The following is a 21,919-nucleotide window of genomic DNA, read 5'->3' as shown; positions in this document are numbered from 1 at the left end:
ACTCTTTTGTAAAACTGTACTAGTTACATGAATAAATAAATGATAATCAACCAAATTTAGCCCATGACCAATAAAACTTGGAGAGCTATATCATAAATACGTCACAAATTACTGTATAAGGCATTTGGTACCCACGCGTAAAATATTTAATCATCGCACATTGTCCACCGTTTTAAAAATGTAAACTGTGGTTTTGCCATGAGATATTATTCATTCATAAGTAAACGGCTAATTACGCCACATGAATTTAATCAGTATCAAACTTGATTCAGTAAAAACATTGTCAATTAGTTTTGCTTGTTCTTACAAAAAAAACAAGAGCATGTCATGGCCACATTGAGAGCCAGCTTACCTTTAAAAAAAAAAAAAAAAAAAAGAAAAAGTGAATGGAAAGTGAATCTTATTTTTCCACTAACAAGAACAAAGTCAAGCAAGTAGAATTATTGATATTATTCAAACTTCTATGGCAACTCTGTGGGAGCAAATCAAAAAAAAAAAATTGATGAACCGTAATTACTGTATATTGGTAAAAACTGGAACTCAAAACATCAGTTGTTTGAGTGAGATGTGAGCCTTTAAACACAGTCAAGTGAGTCTTAGCTTTTGAACATGAGTGTTGTCATTTTGTATTTGTTTGTCCAGTTCAATAAATCTATGAGTATAAGTCTCCTTGATTTTCACTTCACTCCAGTGGCGGTATAGAGCTCATACACGTGATTTTCACGGCGCCATATTGCCGTTCAAACAGAGCTGCTCGACATTGTGGTAGACGTCAATCCGGAGGAGAAAATTTACAATACCCGAGACCTGTTGTGTTGTTGCTTGTCAAAATAGACGAGACAGATATTCAAAGAAATCATTCTATGGAATGGCAGCTGAAAAGACCAGAAAATAATCAATGGACTTCGGCAATTAAACATGATAGAAGGTGCGCAAACAAAATACACACACGCTGGTGTAGCGATCGCTTCATTTCAGGTCAGAATTATTCTTCTCAATCTCAAATTCCCAAAAAGTATTTATAATGCCAAGTTGGCTCATTAGAGAACAATGCATAATTATAAAAAAATAAAAGTCTGTTGCAGAGGTTTACGGAGGTTAAGTCACGTGATTTTATGACGTAGGTGGACGAGCTCTATATCCATAGCTCACTTGTGAAACTAAATTTGTCTCATAAAACAAGAGAAAAAAAATGAACACTTTTTATTTAAATAAAAAAATTGTACATAAACCACTGAATAGGCATTATGTGCACATTCCTATAAGAGTTGGTTAAATTCATTTCACTACACTAAAACCCAGTCAGCCTGCCTGCCCATATTTGCTGACTGAGTTTCACCCACATCATAATCAACTTTGGACACAAACACGCTGGCGAACCAACCAGCATCCCCACTGACCATGTGAACCACCTCCGGGTAGATGGGCTCTGTGATGACATTCCTGTTGTGGGTGATGTACTCCACCATCTCGCTCAGGGCCGCCCGCTTCACCTCCTTCCATTTCAGGTCACTCAGCGGGTCGGACAGGAAGTCGAAGAGGACGCAGCACTGCCGCAGCTTCTGGATGAAGAGCTTCTCCTGCTCGGCAGGGGCCACATCTGCGGGAATAGGCAGGCAGGAGAACAGGGTCAAACATGGCTGACGGACGGGCCAACTCCAGCTACATCTGATAAATGGAGCGCTTGGGAATGTCTGACAAGGGGACGCCATGTTTTCACGAGAAGGAGGGCGAGCTCTACGGGAGGATGGGGTAGGCTGAACTGTCAAGAATGAATACTGAACATGGCGACTGAACGCTAGAGATGTAAGCTGCCAAATGAGTCATGAAGACCCAAGTGCGGTGACTATTCCAAACCCACGGGGGGGGGGGGGTGAGCACAGAGGAGGCGAGTAGGCATAAAAGAGAGAGATGCGAAGACAAGGCACTTGGGAAGTGGGTGAATGGTCATGGCCCAGATACTTGAAGCACACGAGAGGCAGAAACGGTGGTCACTATTATTGGTACGTGGTTGTTCCAGGACTTCCTGTTTCGCATCATTTCCAATTGTAAACAAACGAGAAGAGGATATGACAAGGGTCAACCACAGTCATTACAAGTCAACCGATGCGACGGAGAGTATATTTTTACTTCCCTCAATTTCAATTTAGAAAAAAAAGTGAATATTTTGCCGTTATACCGCCACATGTACTGTATCACTGTTGAGTCAAGGCATATATTTTGCATTTGAAAAAGAACTTCAAAGTGCGCCACCAAACAAAAAGTCACAAATTTTCGTGCCAATTTGAGCATTTCATTGTTTTGCCTGTCCACGATACGTTGCTGGCATATACAACAGTATAAATATTTTTCAGATGTGAACTTGGATCATTTTGTGAGGCACAGCTGACGTGCTCTCACGGATTCTGCAGAGGGTGTACTCAGACTACATTGGCTCTGACATACGACATTCCAAGGATGCTCAGTTATTGCCGTACTTGAGTATTTAATTTGATACATGTACCGTATATTCATAGCCTTAAAGTGTTTTCCATATAAATTTTCACTCAAATTATGATTTAGGCAATAGACTAAAGTGTGCCGAATTGGATGAAATGTTGGGCTTCATTTCTGGCAGAGAAACAAGCAACTTCTTCACTGTGAAAGAATTATTGGACGCTGCTCCGTACAACACTGGTATTAAAACAGGAGATCCGAACATCCAAAAAGCTTCTCCTTCGTTGTATATATTTAAAAAAATAATAATGCCATTATAGGCCGGAGATTCATTAACTTTACAGTAAAATGATAACTAGCAGTCATTAATATTATGTTTAGGAGAAGCTTGAATGAAATTCTAATAATTCGCTGGAGTGATCAATGAGTGATCAGCTCCGCAAGACATTTCCTCCGTGTCGCCATCATGCCCAGTATATTTGAATATAAAAGAGTTTATTTTTAGCCTTCTCATGTGTCCTTTGACGAAGAACTGTAAATATCTGCCGGTCAATACGTTTTGTTTGTTTTTTTTTTTTTTTAATGTTGGCAGCACGGGAGAGAAGACAAAATGTGGCGAGACCCTTGTGAGGATAAGCGGCTTAGAATATGGACGAGTGGATTTTAGAGGCGTTTGGAGTGCTTATTCCATGCATTTTCAAAAATTCTATCAAAGTGGGGGGCCATTTGTCACGTTGCTACTGACTGAGTTACGAACTTAGTGACTTGTTAAAAATACTCAACAGCTTGTTGTGTAACAGAGAGAGACTGCAATGTGATCACAAAATTGACGGGAACCACAATGTGACTTCTATTAATGTTACCAACTGTGTGCTTTGGGGGGAGGTCAAGACCGAGCGTGCACACACAGGCTACTGTGATCGTGGAGAACAGAATTTACGAGCACTGTCGTCTGTTCAAGACAAAAGACTAAGTACGGTCACATTGTAGCCACTTTTGCAAGGACATGACTCAATTGCAATTTGCTTTATTTAAGAGCTATGGTCTATGTAAAGACCCAAAGGATGCCATTAATGCACTTATGTAAGGAGACAGACTATTACAGGTTGGCAGGCACATACGAGAACAAGCAACGTGATTGCATGTAGGATGGTGTCAGACTTTACATCACAGGCAGCATTAACAACCAAGACTGCGAAGCGATGTCTTTCTTTAGGGTAACACAACTGGAACAGAACAAAAAGTCATACAATTTTAGAAAGGGACCATTATGTTCGCTTGTACAAAAGCCACATGCTCAATTGTGTCCAGTGCTTGAGTTCAGTTGAAGGAGTACAAGGACCAACCGCATGCTTTTGGGTGAATGATTCCAAATGAAGGACAAGCCTCAACAAGCGTTGTAGTGGTCAATTTCTTTTTGAACTTGGGACAGTTTAGAAATGAATTAAAAGTGCGAGAAAAAAAATATAGCTTCAACTTATTACCCACTCAATTTAAGAGAAAAGCAGTCGTTTAGACCAGTAGTTCAACATCAACTGCTTCCTGTGAAGACATTTTGACAGGCCCATATAGAAATTGAATTTTTAAAAATGAATAAATACACAATTCATCTTTATGGTGAATTAGGACTGCATGATGGTGGCCTAAAATTACTTATTTTCCTCAATACTGTAATCACAATCATTCCTTGTTAGAGGAAAGTATTTCTATTACACTCTTTAACAATCTGTAAGTCAGTTCGAAATGATTTTTTACTAAGAATAAACTATAGATAAAAAAAAAAAAAATCATTGGAACACCCTCCCCCCCAAAAAATTATATTCTACTTTGGCGAGGGCTAACCCTATATAAATGGGCTATTCCAAGATGTAATCATAAAGTGCAAATTGATAGAAGCAAATACAGTTAATGTAGAGAAGGAAAATAGGCTGCAAGTACTGACTTTTCATTTAAAAATCCATCCATCCATTTATTTATTTAACTGCTTATCCTCACAAGAGTCACAGAGTGCCGGTGCATTGACAAACACTGAGCGGGTTGTACTTTGCAACAACGAGCAATAATGCTGAACCTGACGTACGACTGCTGATAATCTCTTAAAAACAGCTTTTTCTTGTTAGGTTCTTATTGTTATTTGATCTGTTCCCTTTTCAGATAAACTCTCCAAACAAATTGTTTTTTTAAAGTTTATTTTCTTCCGGGCTTATTCCCCCACCCTCTCCATGTATCCTGTGACAGAGCATTTTGAGAGAGGGGGGGGGGTGTTGCACTTGATTTTGGAGATAAACGTCTTTCAGGCTGTGATGACTTCTGTTGTCACTGCCTAAACTAGCTGTATGTTACTTGAAAATTACATATAAATGGATATAGGAAGTAAATTGAAATGGGGTACTTAGACCTGCAGAATAAAGCTAGTGTAATTTGCGAGCAATAAAAGCACCCAAACAGAGGACATATTGACCGATATTTACAGGTGGTCAAGTTTTCTAGGTTCAAGTGCTCGGTGTCGATATAAACGCAAAGGCAGACACCGAAGCGGCAAGTATTCAATTGACTCAGAACACTACTAAAAGAGAGCTGATTTACAAAGAACAAAAACACAGCACAAATCGCAAAGGAACATGTAAAAAATATGCACGTGTGCAAGGGTCATAATGACAGAGACCGACACAGAAGGCAACAGCTTGTGCAGCTCAATAGAATTTAATCAATAATCGCCGTGGGTTGCAACTAAGGCTGGGCTGCAGACTACAGTCTGCCTTTCAAACCCAACCACGTCCCTTTGTACAAAAGTGTGAGAGGGGAAGGCCGGCAGCACTGCGCCCAAAGAATGAAACGTTTCCACCTGGGAGCCCGACTGACTGTTAGAAAGGTTTCAAGGAAGGAAGAGATTTGAAAAGTCTCCATCTTCAATGCCAGGTTCCCTCCCCAGCATTAACTTCCATCAACTTGCACAGAAAAGATTCCTCGTTTATCATTTGCATAAATAAGCATTTGTTTCTTGAAAGACGAAAATCAGGAATTTACAATGTCGCAATCTCAACCATTCAACCAGATTCAAGCAATCGTCATGAATTATGCACAAACTTGGAAATTCATCTGATCACAGCTACTTGGGAATAATCGTCTGAGCTTTCTGTAAGTTCCACCAATCATAGGAGTCCCCTATGCAAACTTAACACTATTATGCCAAATTCACTTCCTGCTTTATGGTGTGCAGCAGCAGGCAAGTGCAACTTCAATGTCTCATCACCCAAAAATTATGCAAAGACTGTGCAACATGTCCTACAAGATCACAATATGTTTATCGTAAATTAAATTTGCTCAAAGAATGCACGTCTGTTGAAGTGTCTAAAGACCTTTTTTCAAGAATACAAAAGTGTGCCAGCCACTTCAAATGGACAATTAATTCACTGATGAATTTGGATTTACGGAATCTGTTTTGAGATGTAATATAATAGCCACCTTCAAATGAAAGACACAAATATGGTTTGCATAAGTGACATGCCACTGAGTGAAGCAGCAGAATGCAAATATTTCAATCACAAGTTAGCAACATCTAAAATCAATGTTTTTTTTGTTTTTTGTTAAACGCTGCCATGTAATCAGGCCTGCAATACCACAGGGGGACCAATAAATCTAAGCAGTGCATTAGAGATATTGATCAATATTTTTTTTCCACGGTCGATACCCATTGGGAGAAATTGAGGAGATTCGATAATAAATAGAGCCAATAACTAAATTGGAAAATATTTTGAATACTACAAACTCCAGGACTTAACATTGATTAAACACCTTTAGGCAAATGGTAACAGCTTTTAAAATTCACATTTGTGAGACAGACATTTTTTTAAATTCTAACATGAAGTGCAACATGTCTAATTAAGTTCAATGAAATATTTTCTACAGTAAATGAAGTTTTCTCAAAATATCAATACACACAAGGTGAAATTTTACTCTCATTTTGTAGTTAGCTTAAACTAAAACAAAAAAGTGCAGGGATGAGCAGAAACTCATTAGGTTAACAGAAAATTCAAATCAGTAGTTGACTGAAATTTCCGTACGTTTATGCAAATAAATTGTCGGTGTAGAAGTTGAAACAAAACGGAAGGGGGGGGGGGTCTTATATCGAAGTTGATAATTGTCCTGCAGTGCATGCATCAGGATGCACTTTGAACAATTGCAGCCGCAATTAAAAACTCATATTGGGCAATAAACTCCTCTCAAATCTATGAACTACCCAGTAGAGCAAGTGGAACTATTTAATCGTGTCAATTTCTTGGAAAAAAAAAAAGTTTTAGCCCATTTCTTTCTGTGCCCAATATCTTTTAGGAAATAGTCAATTCATCCCAAATTTGTTGCCCACTTTCATGTTCTACATTCTTTTTCCCAACCACCTGGTGACATACTGGTTTGAAATTGAGTGCCCTTGATATCCTCTTAAGAGTGGGGGGAAAAAAATGACGAATATACACAATTGGAAGCACGCGCTTAACCCCTCCTTAGAATTCATCAACGCTAACCTGCAGAAACGCCACCAAAAAAAAAAAAAAAAATCCAACTGGAGACCTTTTTCGTCCCCTGCCGTCACTTCCGTCGACGTCATCTCGGTCGCGAGGGGGAGGGGGGATGGGCAAAAAAAGAGAGTGCGGCTAGCTAGTTAGCAGGCTAGTAAAAACGAGCCTTTAAGGCAAGCCGCGGCGAGCTTTATCTCTTCGGTTGCCATTCAGCTGACCCGGACTGATATTTGAGCTAAAATCACGCAGCTAAACGCGGTGAAGCCGAGCTGTAAGCAGCGGACGGGAACCGGAGCGTAGCAACACACACACACACCTTTCCCCGTTGAGTCCCAGCGACAATCCAGGAAGAATCATTCGTCCGTACGTACCTCTGAAGTGCATAAGGGCCACCGGCTGAAAAGGCCCGTTGGAATTAGGCGCATCCACAACCATTCTGTCTTCAGACTGAGTGCATGTCAACATGGAAAGCTCAACCGGGAAGGCGATCCACTCAGGGCGAGGGGCCAACCTCCATTTTAGCACAAAGCAGATCAGAAAATGAAGCTCCCTGCCGCGGGAGGGAACTGGCTACTTTGTGACGTCGCGGGCGAGGGGGGACGCTGATTGGCTGATTTCGGATCGCTCCGGCGCAATAGCGAAGGAGGCCTCCTACGAGAGGAGAAGGCTATTGGCTGAGAGTGATAAAAGGGGCGGAGTGTATACTGGATTATTTTGTATTTTTTTTTATCATTATCATTATTATTTTTTCCCCTGGCACCGCCTCCCAATTTGCTTACCCCCCCCCATCCACACACACATCAGAGAGCGGTATCGATTCCACACTTTGGCCCATTTGTGAAGAAGTCTGTCGCTGCAAATTACTGACTGGCGGGCGTGTGCGCAAGAGAGTCATTCAAGGTCCCCTTACATCACAATCATTTTCTTTCTCTCCTGTTTTCTAAATATTTGGTCAAAATGAGCCCGTGACATGGTTTAAGTTAGACACTTCAGCGGTCTGTGAATGGAATGCAAAAAATAAATAAATGAATAATATTGAAGTACATATTGCCCACTTCGTGGTTGGGACCCACCGCCCCATCGGAACGGGAACTCGGCAAAAAAACTATTCTAAAACTTGCATCGAGGAACGCGATGTCGCTATGAATGTGCGGCCACTCCGCGCTTCGCAGAGTGACGCTAACCGACGCTGTGACCGAACATATCACATTATGAGAATACATTGTTATACAAAAATTTATTCATTATATCAAATAATCGATTTCAATTCCTACAATCCAACTGGATCTATCTGTCCTTGGATTTTTAGTCTTCTGGAAAAAAATACTGTATCCATCCATTTTCTTAGTCGCCTATCCTCACAAGGGTCGCGGGAAGTGCTCGAGCCTATCCCAGCCGTCAATGGGCAGGATGCAGGGTACACCCTGAACTGGTTGCCAGCCAATCGCAGGGCACAGAGACACAAACAGATGCACTCACAATCACAACTAGGGGCAATTTAGTGTGTCCAATTAATGTTGCGTATTTTTTTGGGATGTGGGAGGAAACCAGAGTGCCTGGATAAACCCACGCAGGCACGGGGGGAACATGTAATTTCCACACAGGGAGGGCTGGAATTGAACCCGGGTCCTCAGAACTGTGAGGGCAACGCTTTCCAGCTGTGCCACCATGCTGCCCCAAAATACTGTATAGCGATTTAAATCGTTTTAAATGATAATCAATCAATTTCCTCGAGATTAGGAAATAATGCATTGTACTTGTGCATGGAAGAGTTCACTTTGACTGATAAGGGTGTAAAGCTTTACATTGTGAAAATTTCCTTCCCGTAACATTCCAGTATCAAACTGTGTAGTTTTTTTTTCTTTTTTCTGGTACCTGTGAGTGAACTGACCTGAGAAGCACAACATCCCATTTTATAAAATTTCACCAGCCTTGTCTAGTACCTGAGTATTTATTTCAGAGTCACACCGTTTGAAATTTTTAGCTAAAAACCGACTGAACTGATTTCCAAATCCAATTTGTGGATCGGATCATATCGTTCTGGATGAACCGATATCGTCGTTTGGCATATTAAAACAACCCAGTTGTGGAAGCTCCCGAAGCCCTGTGGCACTTTTTGTTGCTTTCACTCTTTTGTCCAATTTAAAGTTAAAGTCTGGACGGAGACTGCGCCATTTGACCAATCCAAAGTTTCAGTAGCCACCTCTGGCCCACGGGTTCTTCATCAAGGATGCTGTGAGGATGACAACGGGAGGCATATGCACTCCATGGTTCATAAAAAGCAAATAAAGAGAAGAAAATACTTGAGATTCCTTCCATGTAGGGCTTTCGATGACAATTCATATTGAATGTAGGGTGGAGATAACTGACTATCAATCTAAAGTGCCCTTTTGTGCTAAATAGGAAACGTGAATTGGTACTTGCCACTCACTGCAACGGGGTGCAACATTACATTGTCGTGCTTCAAAAACAAGCGTGACTCATTCTCTCTATGTACAGGAAGTCGAAGGCATGAACATCTGCATTTTGTGACGTACACAAGCTTTGCAAAATTATCAAACAATAACGTGGACATTTAATGAACAGTCACTCCAAAGCAGCATTCAACGTCTTAAAGGTCTACTGACATCCCTATATACATTTTAAAATAGATATTGTTATAAAAATTCCATATAATATTATTCACTTCAATGTCTATACGGAAAAAAAAATGAGCGGAGAGCGTGTCATTCATGCCAAAGTTGCGGAGGTCTCACTGGGCGTCCCAGTGGCAGCCATATTGCCTGCAACGTCACCTACAGAAGATGCTGTGCCACCTGCTATAGGAGACGAACGACAGAGCTTTTCGGATTTTTCCGACGCCCCTTCTGACACGGAAGCTCTTTTCGAAGAAGAGTACATCTCACACATTGAGTGAAGTGACTGGGCCAATATTACCCTATCGTTTCAAGCCATATTTAGATGATATGCGGATCACTTCTAACTAACAACAGACTCCCCGACAGTATGTATGACAGTATGTAGCGTACTCATGCCGGGTGAAGTAACTACTTCAGGCAGGGGTGCCTAGACACCGGTGGCCGGTGGTGGTGAGAGCCCATTTCTCCTCCCGCACGCAGCCAAACCACCTTCTCACCCAATCCACCTCCAAGAACGGCGACCCCGGCGGCGATGAAGAACGCCAGCCTGCGCACATCAACACATTTAGCGCCCCTGACTTACATACTTTATTAAGTTATTATGACGCAGATCTTTTTTTACACTCTAACATAAGGATTACGTCGTCCCCGCAACTATGATTTTTTAAATAGCTCTACACACACCTACCTCTCATTTAGAACCCACAAAGCTCTTGTCCTTTGCACCCGTCCAATCCATTTTTCAGGACGAACCGGGTCTTTTGGAAAAGTGTGATGAGTGAATCCATCCTCCCGAGTGTTTGACCAAAATCCAGCAATACAATGAGACGGCGTTTTGGCTAACACGTAGGAAAAACAGCTACTTTGCTGCTGGTAAAAACACGCGAACCCGCCAGTGTGGGCGTCTGTAAAAAACATCACTTCCTGCTTCTTCTCCAAAAGAAATGCCTCGAGAGGATTTTCATGGCAGGAGATGCAAAACTCCACATAGGACAAAATTATGACGTGTGGCGAAGAAACGGATGGGTCCATTCTGGCTGCCTTTTTTTTAACATTGAAAACATACTAAAATCATGCTTTATGTGTCAGTACACCTTTAAAAATGACACTCAAATTGTAAAAGCTAAGATATACTAATAGAAATGGACTGTTTTGAGTGACGAAGCAGCATTTTGAAAATGATACTTTTGTGTGAGACGAATACATACGCTGTATTTGTTTATAATAGAGGAAGTCATTTTGCATGATGCAGCAAGAACACAATGCAGCTACATTTGTAACACACGACCATCATCTCAGAATCATCGCATAGATGTCATTTAATTATGTAGCCGTATTATAAATTCACTCTCAGATCCTGATTTACATCGTCAGAGGAGCAGCCGTTCTAAAGTACAGAACTCAGCAGGAGTACCCAATTTATTCTTTAACACTGGTTCATTTTTCCAAGTTGTTATTATTCCAAACATTTTTCTTTCTACGCACAAGAAATTGCGTATTTCATTTCTTTCAGCTGAGCCCTATAAATAAAGTTGAGTTGGGAGTTGTGTATGGACCGCGTGTTGAACATCATTTTAACTGTCACCCAAGCACGAAGAGGAGTCAAGCACCTGACAGACATGTAAACTTTAAAGAAGGAGAGTGGAAGGTTTCAAAAGATATGTTGTCACTTAGTGGCGTTAGTGATACTAGTAAAGATAGTTCATACATTGGAGTGCTCTTATTATACTGCTCTACCAGATACTTTACTCTAATGTCTTTGTAGTCAAAGCTCTAGTTTTCGGTTTCATGGTTGTCATCACAGTTTTTTTTCCCATCTCCGGTATAAATTGGTAGCACAACAAACCATAAAAAAGCCAAAGAAAAAGCAAAGCCTCCATTTTCTCTCCGACTTATCCTCACTAGGGTTGTAGGTGAACCGCTGTGCAGTTATAATAATGTTAGATATCTCATGAGGTGTAGTCTCACAGCATTTGCTGACATTCGGAGGGATCTACCGCAATTCCCGGCCTACAGAGCGTACACTGCTTATAAGCCTCACCCAGTAAATTTGTCAAGGAAATACCATTTGGTAAGTACATAAGCCGCACCCGTGTAAAAGCTGCAAGTGCCCACATTGAAACCCACAGTCAAACACGAGATATTTACAAAGAAAGATAGTACACTTGATGGTACACACACAATGCTAGCGCGGCGTTAATGCTAACCCTAATGTTAGCACCGCGCCAGCGCTCACGCTTATAGGACCGGTTAAAATGAAACGTTTTAATAACTTAGCTTAGCTTAACTAAATCACTGAGTCATGACAGCAAGACAGCAGCAACACACTAGCACGGCACTAATGCTAGCACGGCGCTAACAGGGCTGGTTTGAAAAAAATATACCAGTAAAAATCACTGAGACACAGCAGTAACACAGCAGCAACGCGCTAGCGCGGCGCTAACAGAGCTGGTTAAAAAAAAAAAACATACCGGTAAAAATCACTGAGACACAGCAACACGCTAGCAAAGCACTAACGGTAGCGCAGCAGTAAAAGGGCCGGTTAAAAAAACAAAAAACAAAAAAACATTGCGGTAAAAGTCACTTCCCCGGCACATATATTCCACCGTCTCACTCTTACCTTTTCCGTTCGAGTGCCCCCTTGCGGCCGTTAGAAAAAAATGCACAAATTAGCCGCATCACCGCATAAACTGCAGGGTTGAAAGCATGTGAAAAAATTTGCGGTTTATAGGCCGGAAATTACGGGAGGTTTGCACAGTTTTTGATATTTTTTTTTCAGCCAATTTTTTTCATTTATTCAGAAAATTCCTGGTTGTACTGCTCTTGACAAGCATGACTTTGGAGGTCTCACTGTAACAAGCGCATCAGTATGCAGTCCTCGCCTCTCACTGATACTTGAAAGCCCCTCAAACAGCTACTACGACATTCCACAGCCATGACAACAGGCAACAGCTTTTTTTTTTCTCTCTCTAAAGTTGCCACTTACTCCCTGATTGGACCGACTCAGAGTAGAATGCGCCAGGACCATTTTCGACTTAACATATTGTGCGCTGGATGGATATCCCCGACTCCCCACCCCCAGCCGAGTTTAAAGCGACGACGATACATTCCGTCTTCCCAACAAATCCAATTCAACCTCAAGAAACCGACACAATGCTGATCCAATCCAAAAATAAACACAACAGCAAACCTCTACGTCAGTGGGCCCCAAACTGCATACACCACATGCCACCTAAATAAATTCGTGGGTCTCCAAGTACCGCCATAATTACCAACGCTAAAATATATTAGCTTAGTAGGCCTAAGTGTTCATAAAAAACAAGGCGTAGTTTTTTTTTAATTAAAAAAATTGACTTTTTAATTGTTGCCTGTCCACCCATCGAGTGTGAAATGAAGCAAAGTTGTTGACGTGGGCGCGGGGTGCATTTGTGTTTAGTGACGTCATCATGCCACACTGCTACTGTACACTCCACACTTGTTGATGAAATGTTGCCACCTAGAGTGTAAATGCAATATTTTTTTAAATAGGCGATAGCTTTCATAAAATGTTGCTAAATTTGTTGCTGTTTACTGCAAAATGAAAAAAAAAGTACCGAGCAATTTCATCCGGCGTGTGTTTTAAGTATGCTGGAGTCTTGTAATCCTTTTATATATTTTTACAGAGAAAAGTCAGACATTTTTCCTTGGAAATGTTTGAAATTGTGAAAAAAAATCCCCAATATTTGTCATTTAAAAACATTTTTTTCTGGCATCAGTCACCTCCAACGTCTAAATTTGGTCAATTAAATCAAAATTTCCATAAATTGATGGTACTAGTCAATCTCCACATGGGTCTTCATTTTATCCATCCATCCATCTATTTTCTTTGGCGCTTATCCTCACGAGGGTTACGAGGAGTGCTGGAGCCTATCCCAGCTGTCAACGGGCAGGAGGCAGGGTACACCCTGAACTGGTTGCCAGCCAATCGCAGGGCTCATCCAGACAAACAGCCGCACTCACAATCACACCTAGGGGCAATTCAGAATGTCCAATTCATGTTGCATGTTTTTGGAATATGGGAGGAATCCGGAGTGCCTGGAGCAAACCCACGCAGGGACGGGGAGAGCATGCAAAGCCCACACAGGCGGGGCTGGTATCAAACCCGGGTCCTCAGAACTGTGAGGCCAACGCTTTACCGGCTGGATCACCGTGCCGCCTCTTCATTTTATTGTTACTTTATTTATTTTAAATAAATTACTGATTAATGTCAAGACTCAAAAATGCTTGCTCTGACGATGCAATTTTACCGGCATTTTTTTTTTTTTTGCTTTTCTGATTTTTTCATTTTTTTTGGAAACATGCATCTTCTGTGGCTCTGAAAAAAAAATTACAGGCACTTACATTGTTGTTCAAAAATTATGCCTACTATGCCTAGTGTACATATCAGTGTTTCTTAGGCTTACCAGATTAATTTGAAAATGTAATAAAATGCACAAACCACGCTGACCAGCTAAGAAGAAATGGGTGAGCCTAATCAAATGTAGATGGGAACAGAACCCGTGACAGCCACAGTAATGAACACTTTTTCTTCATAATAATAGAATCTGATAACATTTTATGCCGCAACAGCAGAAATAAAATGTATGTAAACGCACCGGAAAATATTGCAACATTGTAAGTGGGCTAAAAATACTCTTATCTCCATCTCCAAACATTCCCCGTGCAGTCACGAGTCATATTTGTGACCACATTCAAGGCTTTTCCACCGCATGTGTTGGTGTCATTTTTCCATACCATGGATTTACAGTTATTTCAATTCCATGTGCATCATGTTTTCATCAAATCATAAACTCCTTTTTTTTGCTATATTAAAGCCCAATGTTAATATTCACACTGTGTACAATAGGGTTACAGCAGCTGACCATAATATTAAATATACCAGCTCTCCTGCAACCCTTGTGAGGATAAGTAGCGAGCCAAATACTTTTTGAGGTACTTGATGTATTTGGTGTAAAAAGATTCAAAATCACTGCTCTGAAATGTCCATAAGTGTGATTTTGAGTTGAAATGGTTGTTCATCACTGTGAGGCAGAAACCGCATTTGTCCAAATATGGACAATTTGATATTTGTCCCATAAATTGTTACTGTTGGTTTGTCTCCAACTCATCTGGTATTTTTACGCATGATTATCAGCAGATTTAAAGCGCTGAAAATAGCTTGAGAACTAATCTATTAACACTCTTGGAGCATTGCCTGACGAGTGTGGGAGCCGTGCGGGGTAATTTCATTTTTTTTAGACAATAATTAGTAAAAAAAAAAATACTCAGGTTAGATACATCTGAGTAAGCTCATTTTGTGAAAATTACATTTGCATGGAGATTTTATCCCACGGCTTTGTTCGCGCACTGTTTTATTGAATGCATCATTCATAGCTGTAATCTCTTTGAAAAAAAAAAACAGTTTGGGCAATATGATATAACACAGTCGTTTGCGTTTGTCAAGTATTGAAGGCAAAGAGTCCCAACTGGGTTTGAATCCAGGTCACTGCAGCGAGCCTCATAACATGATACTCACCACGTGAACCACTACTTAGACAAAAACACATTCTGTACGTGCGCACTGCTGCAGGATACTGTAGTTCAGAGTGCATAAAGCTGCAACTCTCTCCATTAGGGATAAAAAAAAAAATTGATTTCAGCCTTGGGAAGCGTCACTCATAAGTAGAATATCAGTATAAGCTCCTAAGCCTTTTATAATGGGAGGTAAAAATTTTGTCAATTGTTCAGTATTTCATACATTTCTGCATCGTTCTTAAAGCCCAAGTGTCATCCCTATAAACATTCTAAAATAGATATTGTAATGAAAAATACAATATAACATTATTCACTTCAATGACTATACAAAAAAATAAATATGAGCAGAGAGCGCGTCATCCATGCGCAAAGTTGCGGAAGTGTCATTCGACATCCAAGTGGTGGCCATATTGGCTGGATCTACTATCCGTGACGTCACGCCGGACATTCGACTTTGAAAACACGCTGTGCCACCTACTATGGGAGCGAACACGCCGCTTCTGATAGGAAAGCTCTTTTCGAAGAAGAGAACATCTCGCAATCGAGTGAAGTGACCGGGGCAATATTACCCTGTAGTTTCGAGCCATATTTAGATGATATCCGGATCACAGCCAAACCACCTCCCCGGGTGATCCACCTCCGCGTGGCAGCGATAAAAACAACGCCGCCCGCGAGCGATGATGACACCGCGGCCAGACAAGGCTGGCGGCTGGCTCGGCCTTGTCGACCAGCCCGGCGCCGATTCACAAGGCCTGCGGAGGCTGTCCTTCAGCGGCTGCTGTACGGAAGCCTTCCAATTCGCACATCAACACATTTAGCACCCCTGACTTGCGGATTACACCCCCCCAACTATTGTTTTTTTTAGTAGCTGTATACACACCTACCTGTCATTTGGAACCAACGAAGCTCTCGTCCTTTGCACCCGTGCAATCCATTTTTCACAACGAACCGGGTTTTTTTTGAAAAGTATGAAGAGGGAATCCATCCTCCTGAGTGTTCGAGCAATATCCGGCAATAAAACGAGCCGGCATTCTGGCTAACACGAAGGAACAACGGGCTACCTTCCAGCAGGTTAAACTAGTATAAACAGACGAGCGGGAGTTACAAAAAGCCATATACGTTTTGTGGTGGAAAAAATGGATGGGTCCATACCGGCTGCTGTGTTTTCATTAATAACACACTAAAAATCATGCATTTCATGACGGTGAAGAGTATGATCTTCATGTAATGTAATTTACAACAGTAAACAATCTCCTTAAAACACATTCACTGCCATTGACGGCTATAGAAGTCAAATACCCATGCTGACAGAGGAGGCTGGCCGTGAATGAGTTTTAAACTAAAACCACTTAAACTCTCTTCACTCTTGTGACATAAATGAGGATCAGACCCCATTTAATGACCAATATATGCAGAAATTTGTATTTTGGATGTTGAAGATAAACAGGAGAGGCCCACAGCCTTCTGTATTGTGCAGATTGTCTATTGAAAAAAATGGATGTAAATTGCCAAACCTCGACCTCACCGCCTTTGCCTTGGAATTCGGACCAATACGATAAGCACAAGTGGTTGGAATCAATACCGTGAATTTAAACACAGCCGTGCTTGCTGACTAGTATCATGATTTAGATCATGGAAGGATGGACAGACTATCAACTGCGTCTGTGTTTATTTCAAGCCCATGTCAGTGTTATCATAAATAAAATATCTTTTCTGTTCTTCAGGTACGTCTTGAAATCCAACCGATTGCACATCATTTGCATCACAAATAAAGCCGGTGGGCAACGGCCCATCAATTATGCAGCGTGACCCCGGGGTTAAAAAGGTGGTTATGAGGATCCACCTGTGCTATGAATTGTTAATACGCCTGCCTTTGTTGATGCAAGACAAACATTCAATCCCTCCAAAAATGTCACTAAAAGCCGACAGCGGAAGAAGAAGTATGTGAAACACGATAAGGAGAGAGTGAGCGCACATGCACATCTAATGAGAATCAACCCAGTCGCATAATTAACTATGAATGCATCGCTGCAGATAAATAACCCACCGAAAATCAGCCCACATATGACAGCACAGATACATTATTGTGGAATAAAAAATAATGCATACTTTCAATTGGCCATATTAGAGAAATTGGGATTTTGTTGTCATTGTCGAGCAAAATCATATGCAGCAATCATCGCAAAACTTGATGAAGGGGTCAGGTATGGAAAACATAACAGTGCCGTGTGGATTTTTACTTTTCTTCACATAACATTTCTAATTCGAGGAGGACTTAGTAATCAGTGAAGTGATCCTTGAGAATATGGTTGATTAAGTAGAATAAATTAATTACATCTTGGCTGAACTCTACATGTGTGCGTTTAATTCAACCTTAGTATGGTAAGAAATGTTTGTTGGATTTATTATTTTATTTGTATTTATTTATGTATTATTTAATTTTTATTTTATTATTATTTATTATTTTATGGCTTTACTAATTTTATAAAATACTCCATGATATAATTCATGACAATGAAACAATAAAAAATTATTGCTTATATAATGTTGTGTCATTTTTCACATTCGTTGCCACAGTGTATAAGAATTATTTCAGAAAATGGATGGAATGCCTATTACAGGTACTTACAGAAAATATTTCCCTTTTTTTTTTTTTTTTTTTCAAGAGTAGCTGTTTACTACACAAGTGTACAAAAACACGATTCTCATACTCATGAAGACCTACCGCAGAGCGTTATTTGCAAAGAGGTCATTATGGCCACATGATCTAGTGCAGAGCGGCACATAAAGTAGCAATGCTCATCCGTAATTTCACTTTTCAAGAATCTGACAGTATACCTCAACATATTTTAGATATTTTTCCGACAGTTAAAGTGCGCAATTCTCTCGCTATTGTAAACAGGGCAGGAAGCTAATCGGATACTAGCTTGATGGCGAGATCGGTGGCAGGACTAAAGTGCTCCTTGGTGTTGGTGTGTGTACTTCATTTCTTGAGCCATCTAGTGGCATTTCTGTGCTAAGCAACTAAGTCGGACTGAAGGGCGAAGCTTTGTCCAATTGAAATGGTGGTTAAACGCCATCTTGTGGGACCCTAAGCCTAACTGTGAGGGAGATTTGCTAACCAGCTAGCTAGCTAGCGGAACTTGTTGTTGGTGTCATTATAATGTCTCTGATGAAGGGACCACTAAACATACCTGTGATCTGAGCCAGGGTGTGCAACTCTCTGTTGGCGCTGAGCGCGAAGCACGAAGAGCTGAACCTCTTCTCCTTCCTCACAGCCGAGTGTGACCCCGGCTGCTTGATCCTCATCAGCTGAGTGGTGGGAGGCGCTTTCTTATTGGAGGCCTGCGGAAACAAGCAATCAGTGTGAAAGGGCACGAGGTAATTCAATGTCGGGAGGAAGACGGGAGGAAGCGAGGCGTTGTGCTGAAGGGTCGGGTTCCGACGAGTCCGATCGGGTGGTTCTCGGCAGGACGGAATCCTGTCGCTGGCTGTCGTGTACCTAACAGTATTTAATCTTTGGACAAGGTTTGCAGTGGATCTCGAGGGGGCCTCGAGAATGGGCTGGAAGAGTGTTTACCAACCTCAAATAGTTGCCCAAGGAATCAGATCTTAATGATACTAAAGATAACCGATGCATTGATGCATCCATCCATCTATTTTTTATGGAGCTTGTTCACTGAGGTCACGGGGGAGCTGGAGCTTATCACAGCTGACTTTGGTTGGGGGCGGGGTGGGGGTGGGTATACTCTTAGCTGGTCTTGAGCCAATCGCAGGGCACACTTAGACAAACGACCATTTTTCATAGGACCCTCAAATAATCCAAATGACAATGCAACATCACTACAATGTGTAGCGTTGAAGGCCACAGAATTGTTCGTCTTATCAGGGAAAAATCAAAATGTTCAAGCCATTGAAAAAAAAAAATCTATTCTCGACCACAATCCATTGCAGAAAACAGTTTGAGAAGGGATTTGTTCGAAAACTGAATCGGGGTTTCCCATTACAATGAATGGAAAAAGAAATAATGCGTTCCAAGCCTAGAAAATTAGGCTTTTTAAAGCATTTTTATGCTTTTTCTGACAATAAACTGCATAGTACAAATGCATGTATAGTTTAAATACTTTATATAATAAAATCATTCAAGAAATAGATTTATTTTTTGCTTAAAATGTATAGTTTAGTATTAGCAAACGATTGGCTGGGAGTGCATTGCTGCAGCTGTAGCTATTCGGCCCCAAGCCTTGTAAACTTTTTTTATTAACAAAAGTGCAGAATAACTTTAAACAAGCAGCTTGCTGTCTTCGAGGCCATAATTGGGGGTTAATACGGAAGTCCTCGATAAGAAGAAAAACAACAGTAACTACCGGGACATGTCTGTGTACAGAGGCTGCGTTGTACAGAATAACAAAAAGTCCGCTGGTTGCGCCGTGCGCGTTATGTCATTTCCGTTTTTTTTGTTTGGTTGCGGAGGGCGTTCGAATTGACAATAACAAAACGCATCGTGGGTGTGTCAACTGCTTGCACCGCGCGCATTATGTTATTTCCAGGTTTTTTCGGCAGCATGGGAATTCACAACAAAGCGCGTCGTGGGTCAGCTGGTCTGGCCGCACGCAACACCTTATTTCCGGGTTTTGTTGGGGGCGTTCGAGTACCGATTTTCGTTCGGAAACAGAAGCAAAAAAAAAAAAAAAAAATCTTGACATTTTCATTCGTAAACCGATTTGTTCGAAAACGGGGACGTTCGAGAACCGAGGCTTTACCGTACAGAGTCAAAGTTTAACAAGAGGAGAAAGTCTTTTTTTTTAATCAGGTGAATATCAAAAGCATATTTTGTTTTCTCAGAATTCTGTGCCTTTTATTATGAAAGACACTTCTGTTCTCTAAAAAGTACAAGAAACTTTCAAAACAAATACACTTTTTGTTCTTAAAAGGAAAACACCCCACTAATGCTGTAATACCACTTTTGTTCAACAAAAAAAAAAGTTTGATTCACGCATGGATGTCAACTTTAGATTATGTCACGATCATAGCCGAGCTTTTAACTAGCCTAAAGCTAATGCAGGATGAAGTGCGGTATGCTATATTGGAAAACAAGTCCCCATATATACATTAGATAGAGTATGTTTTTTTAAAAAAGGAGAGACGGATGACAATAAATAACATAACATTAAAAAATGTAAAATAATTAAATAATTCTGCGGCTTTCCAAACTAAACCACGTGGGCCCCCAAAATCAAGTCTGAGATAAAATTGGAGGGACAAACCGAGGCATGGATGCGTGGGGATGGGGGAACATGGGAATATAAAGTCATAAGATCATGCCGCGATATCACATGAGAAAACTTTTTAAAGGACGAAATGTCACTGCCGCGAACGGTGACGTGGAAGCCATGAATTCATGCAACAATTGTTTATATTCCTGTGGCTTGACGATTTGCAAAAGCCACAGAAAATGGGTGAGATGTTTACCGCGTCGGCATCAGAATTTGGAGGAACAACCTAAGCCGACAGACAAAGAAGAAGAAGAAGAAGAACCTGTAGGAAATTTTAGAAGACATGATTCGAGAAATATCTTTAAACGCCGGCAGGGCAAAAAGTGAACACACAAAGGAACCATTGACTACTGGAGAAGAGCATAAAAACACAAATAAAATTTGTGCAATGTGGCTGACTCACTGTTACAGCGGCAGTCCTATTCAATCTGATGTAATTGAATGACGTAGCTGTCATGTGATGTTCTCAAAACAATACTCATCATGAACAGAAATACAAACAACACTTACATCTTGTTCACCTGCAGGCCCGTTTTCATTTGCAGATGTTTTGGTCTTTCCAGACTTAGCGGAGTCCTGAACCAGTCCCACCAAAAGAGCTCGGTTAGTCGACAAGTCCAAAACATTTTAGAATAATTTGAAAAAGGGCACTCTACCTTGTCTTTTTTGCCCTTCTGTGGCATAATGGAAGGCTGTGGAGTGTCAGCAGGGTGCAGGTTCCCGATGGACACCCGCACTTGACGCACCAGCACGCACTACTGTGTGTGTGTGTATGTGTGTGTGCGTGCGTGTGTGCGTGCGTGTGTGTGCGCTCCCACAAGTGAATATTCACGCAGCATGTGACTGATCCCGAGCTGACTGCTTCCCTGAAGGCCACACCGAGGAGGAACTGCCGTTGATGTGAAGGAGAAGTTATTTCATAAAAAAAATAAATAAATAAAAGAGAGAGAGAGAGAGAGAGAGAGAGAGAGAGAGAGAGAGAGAAAGAGAGAGAGGGAGAGAGAGAGAGAGAGAAAGAGAAAAGTTCATCGTGCAGGTTGAATACTTGACAAAAGACTTTTTGGTCTTTTGCGCCATCTACAGAGTACCTCTAGGGGGCAGTATTGCATTATCAATAAAAACCAAAAACACGTAAATCAGCGAATTGGAATTTTATGGTCATAGACGACCACGATATAAATACGTAGTATATCCATCCAACCATCCATCCATCCATCCATTTTCTTAGCTGCTTATCCTCACAAGGGTCGCGGGGAGCGCTGGAGCCTATCCCAGGTGTCAATGGGCAGAAGGCGGGGTACACCCTGAACTGGTCGCCAGCCAATCGCAGGGCACATAGAGACAAACAGCCGCACTCACAATCACACCGAGGGGCAATTTAGAGTGCCCAATTAATGTTGCATGTTTTGGGGATGTGGGAGGAAACCGGAGTGCCCACAGAAAACCCACGCAGGCACGGGGAGAACATGCAAACTCCACACAGGCGGGTCCGGGATTC

The 21,919-nt window shown here is 41.3% G+C and overlaps 1 protein-coding gene across 2 annotated transcripts in view; it reads right to left on the bottom strand.

The window, feature by feature from the left end:
- The window catches only part of ppp2r5ca (protein phosphatase 2, regulatory subunit B', gamma a), a 33,084-nt gene extending 11,962 nt beyond the window's left edge, over positions 1-21,122 (bottom strand). Inside the window, exons 1-4 of one of the 2 annotated variants that reach the window (XM_061843926.1) lie at positions 21,078-21,122; positions 20,932-20,997; positions 18,340-18,490; positions 1,401-1,600 (exon numbers count right to left, since the gene is read on the bottom strand). In XM_061843926.1, coding sequence (XP_061699910.1) covers positions 1,401-1,600; positions 18,340-18,490; positions 20,932-20,997; positions 21,078-21,104 — 444 coding nt within the window. In that variant the 5' untranslated portion in view covers positions 21,105-21,122. Of the gene's footprint in view, positions 1-1,400; positions 1,601-7,324; positions 7,544-18,339; positions 18,491-20,931; positions 20,998-21,077 lie in introns of those variants that run through there. The other variant, XM_061843925.1, reaches the window with a different exon arrangement.
- Positions 21,123-21,919: the final 797 nt, after the last annotated feature.

Source organism: Syngnathoides biaculeatus, chromosome 15 (assembly GCF_019802595.1).
Source record: "Syngnathoides biaculeatus isolate LvHL_M chromosome 15, ASM1980259v1, whole genome shotgun sequence".
In the NCBI taxonomy this organism is placed as follows: domain Eukaryota; kingdom Metazoa; phylum Chordata; class Actinopteri; order Syngnathiformes; family Syngnathidae; genus Syngnathoides; species Syngnathoides biaculeatus.
Note: the sequence above shows the minus strand (reverse complement) of the source record. Positions and strands in the feature narration are given on the sequence as shown.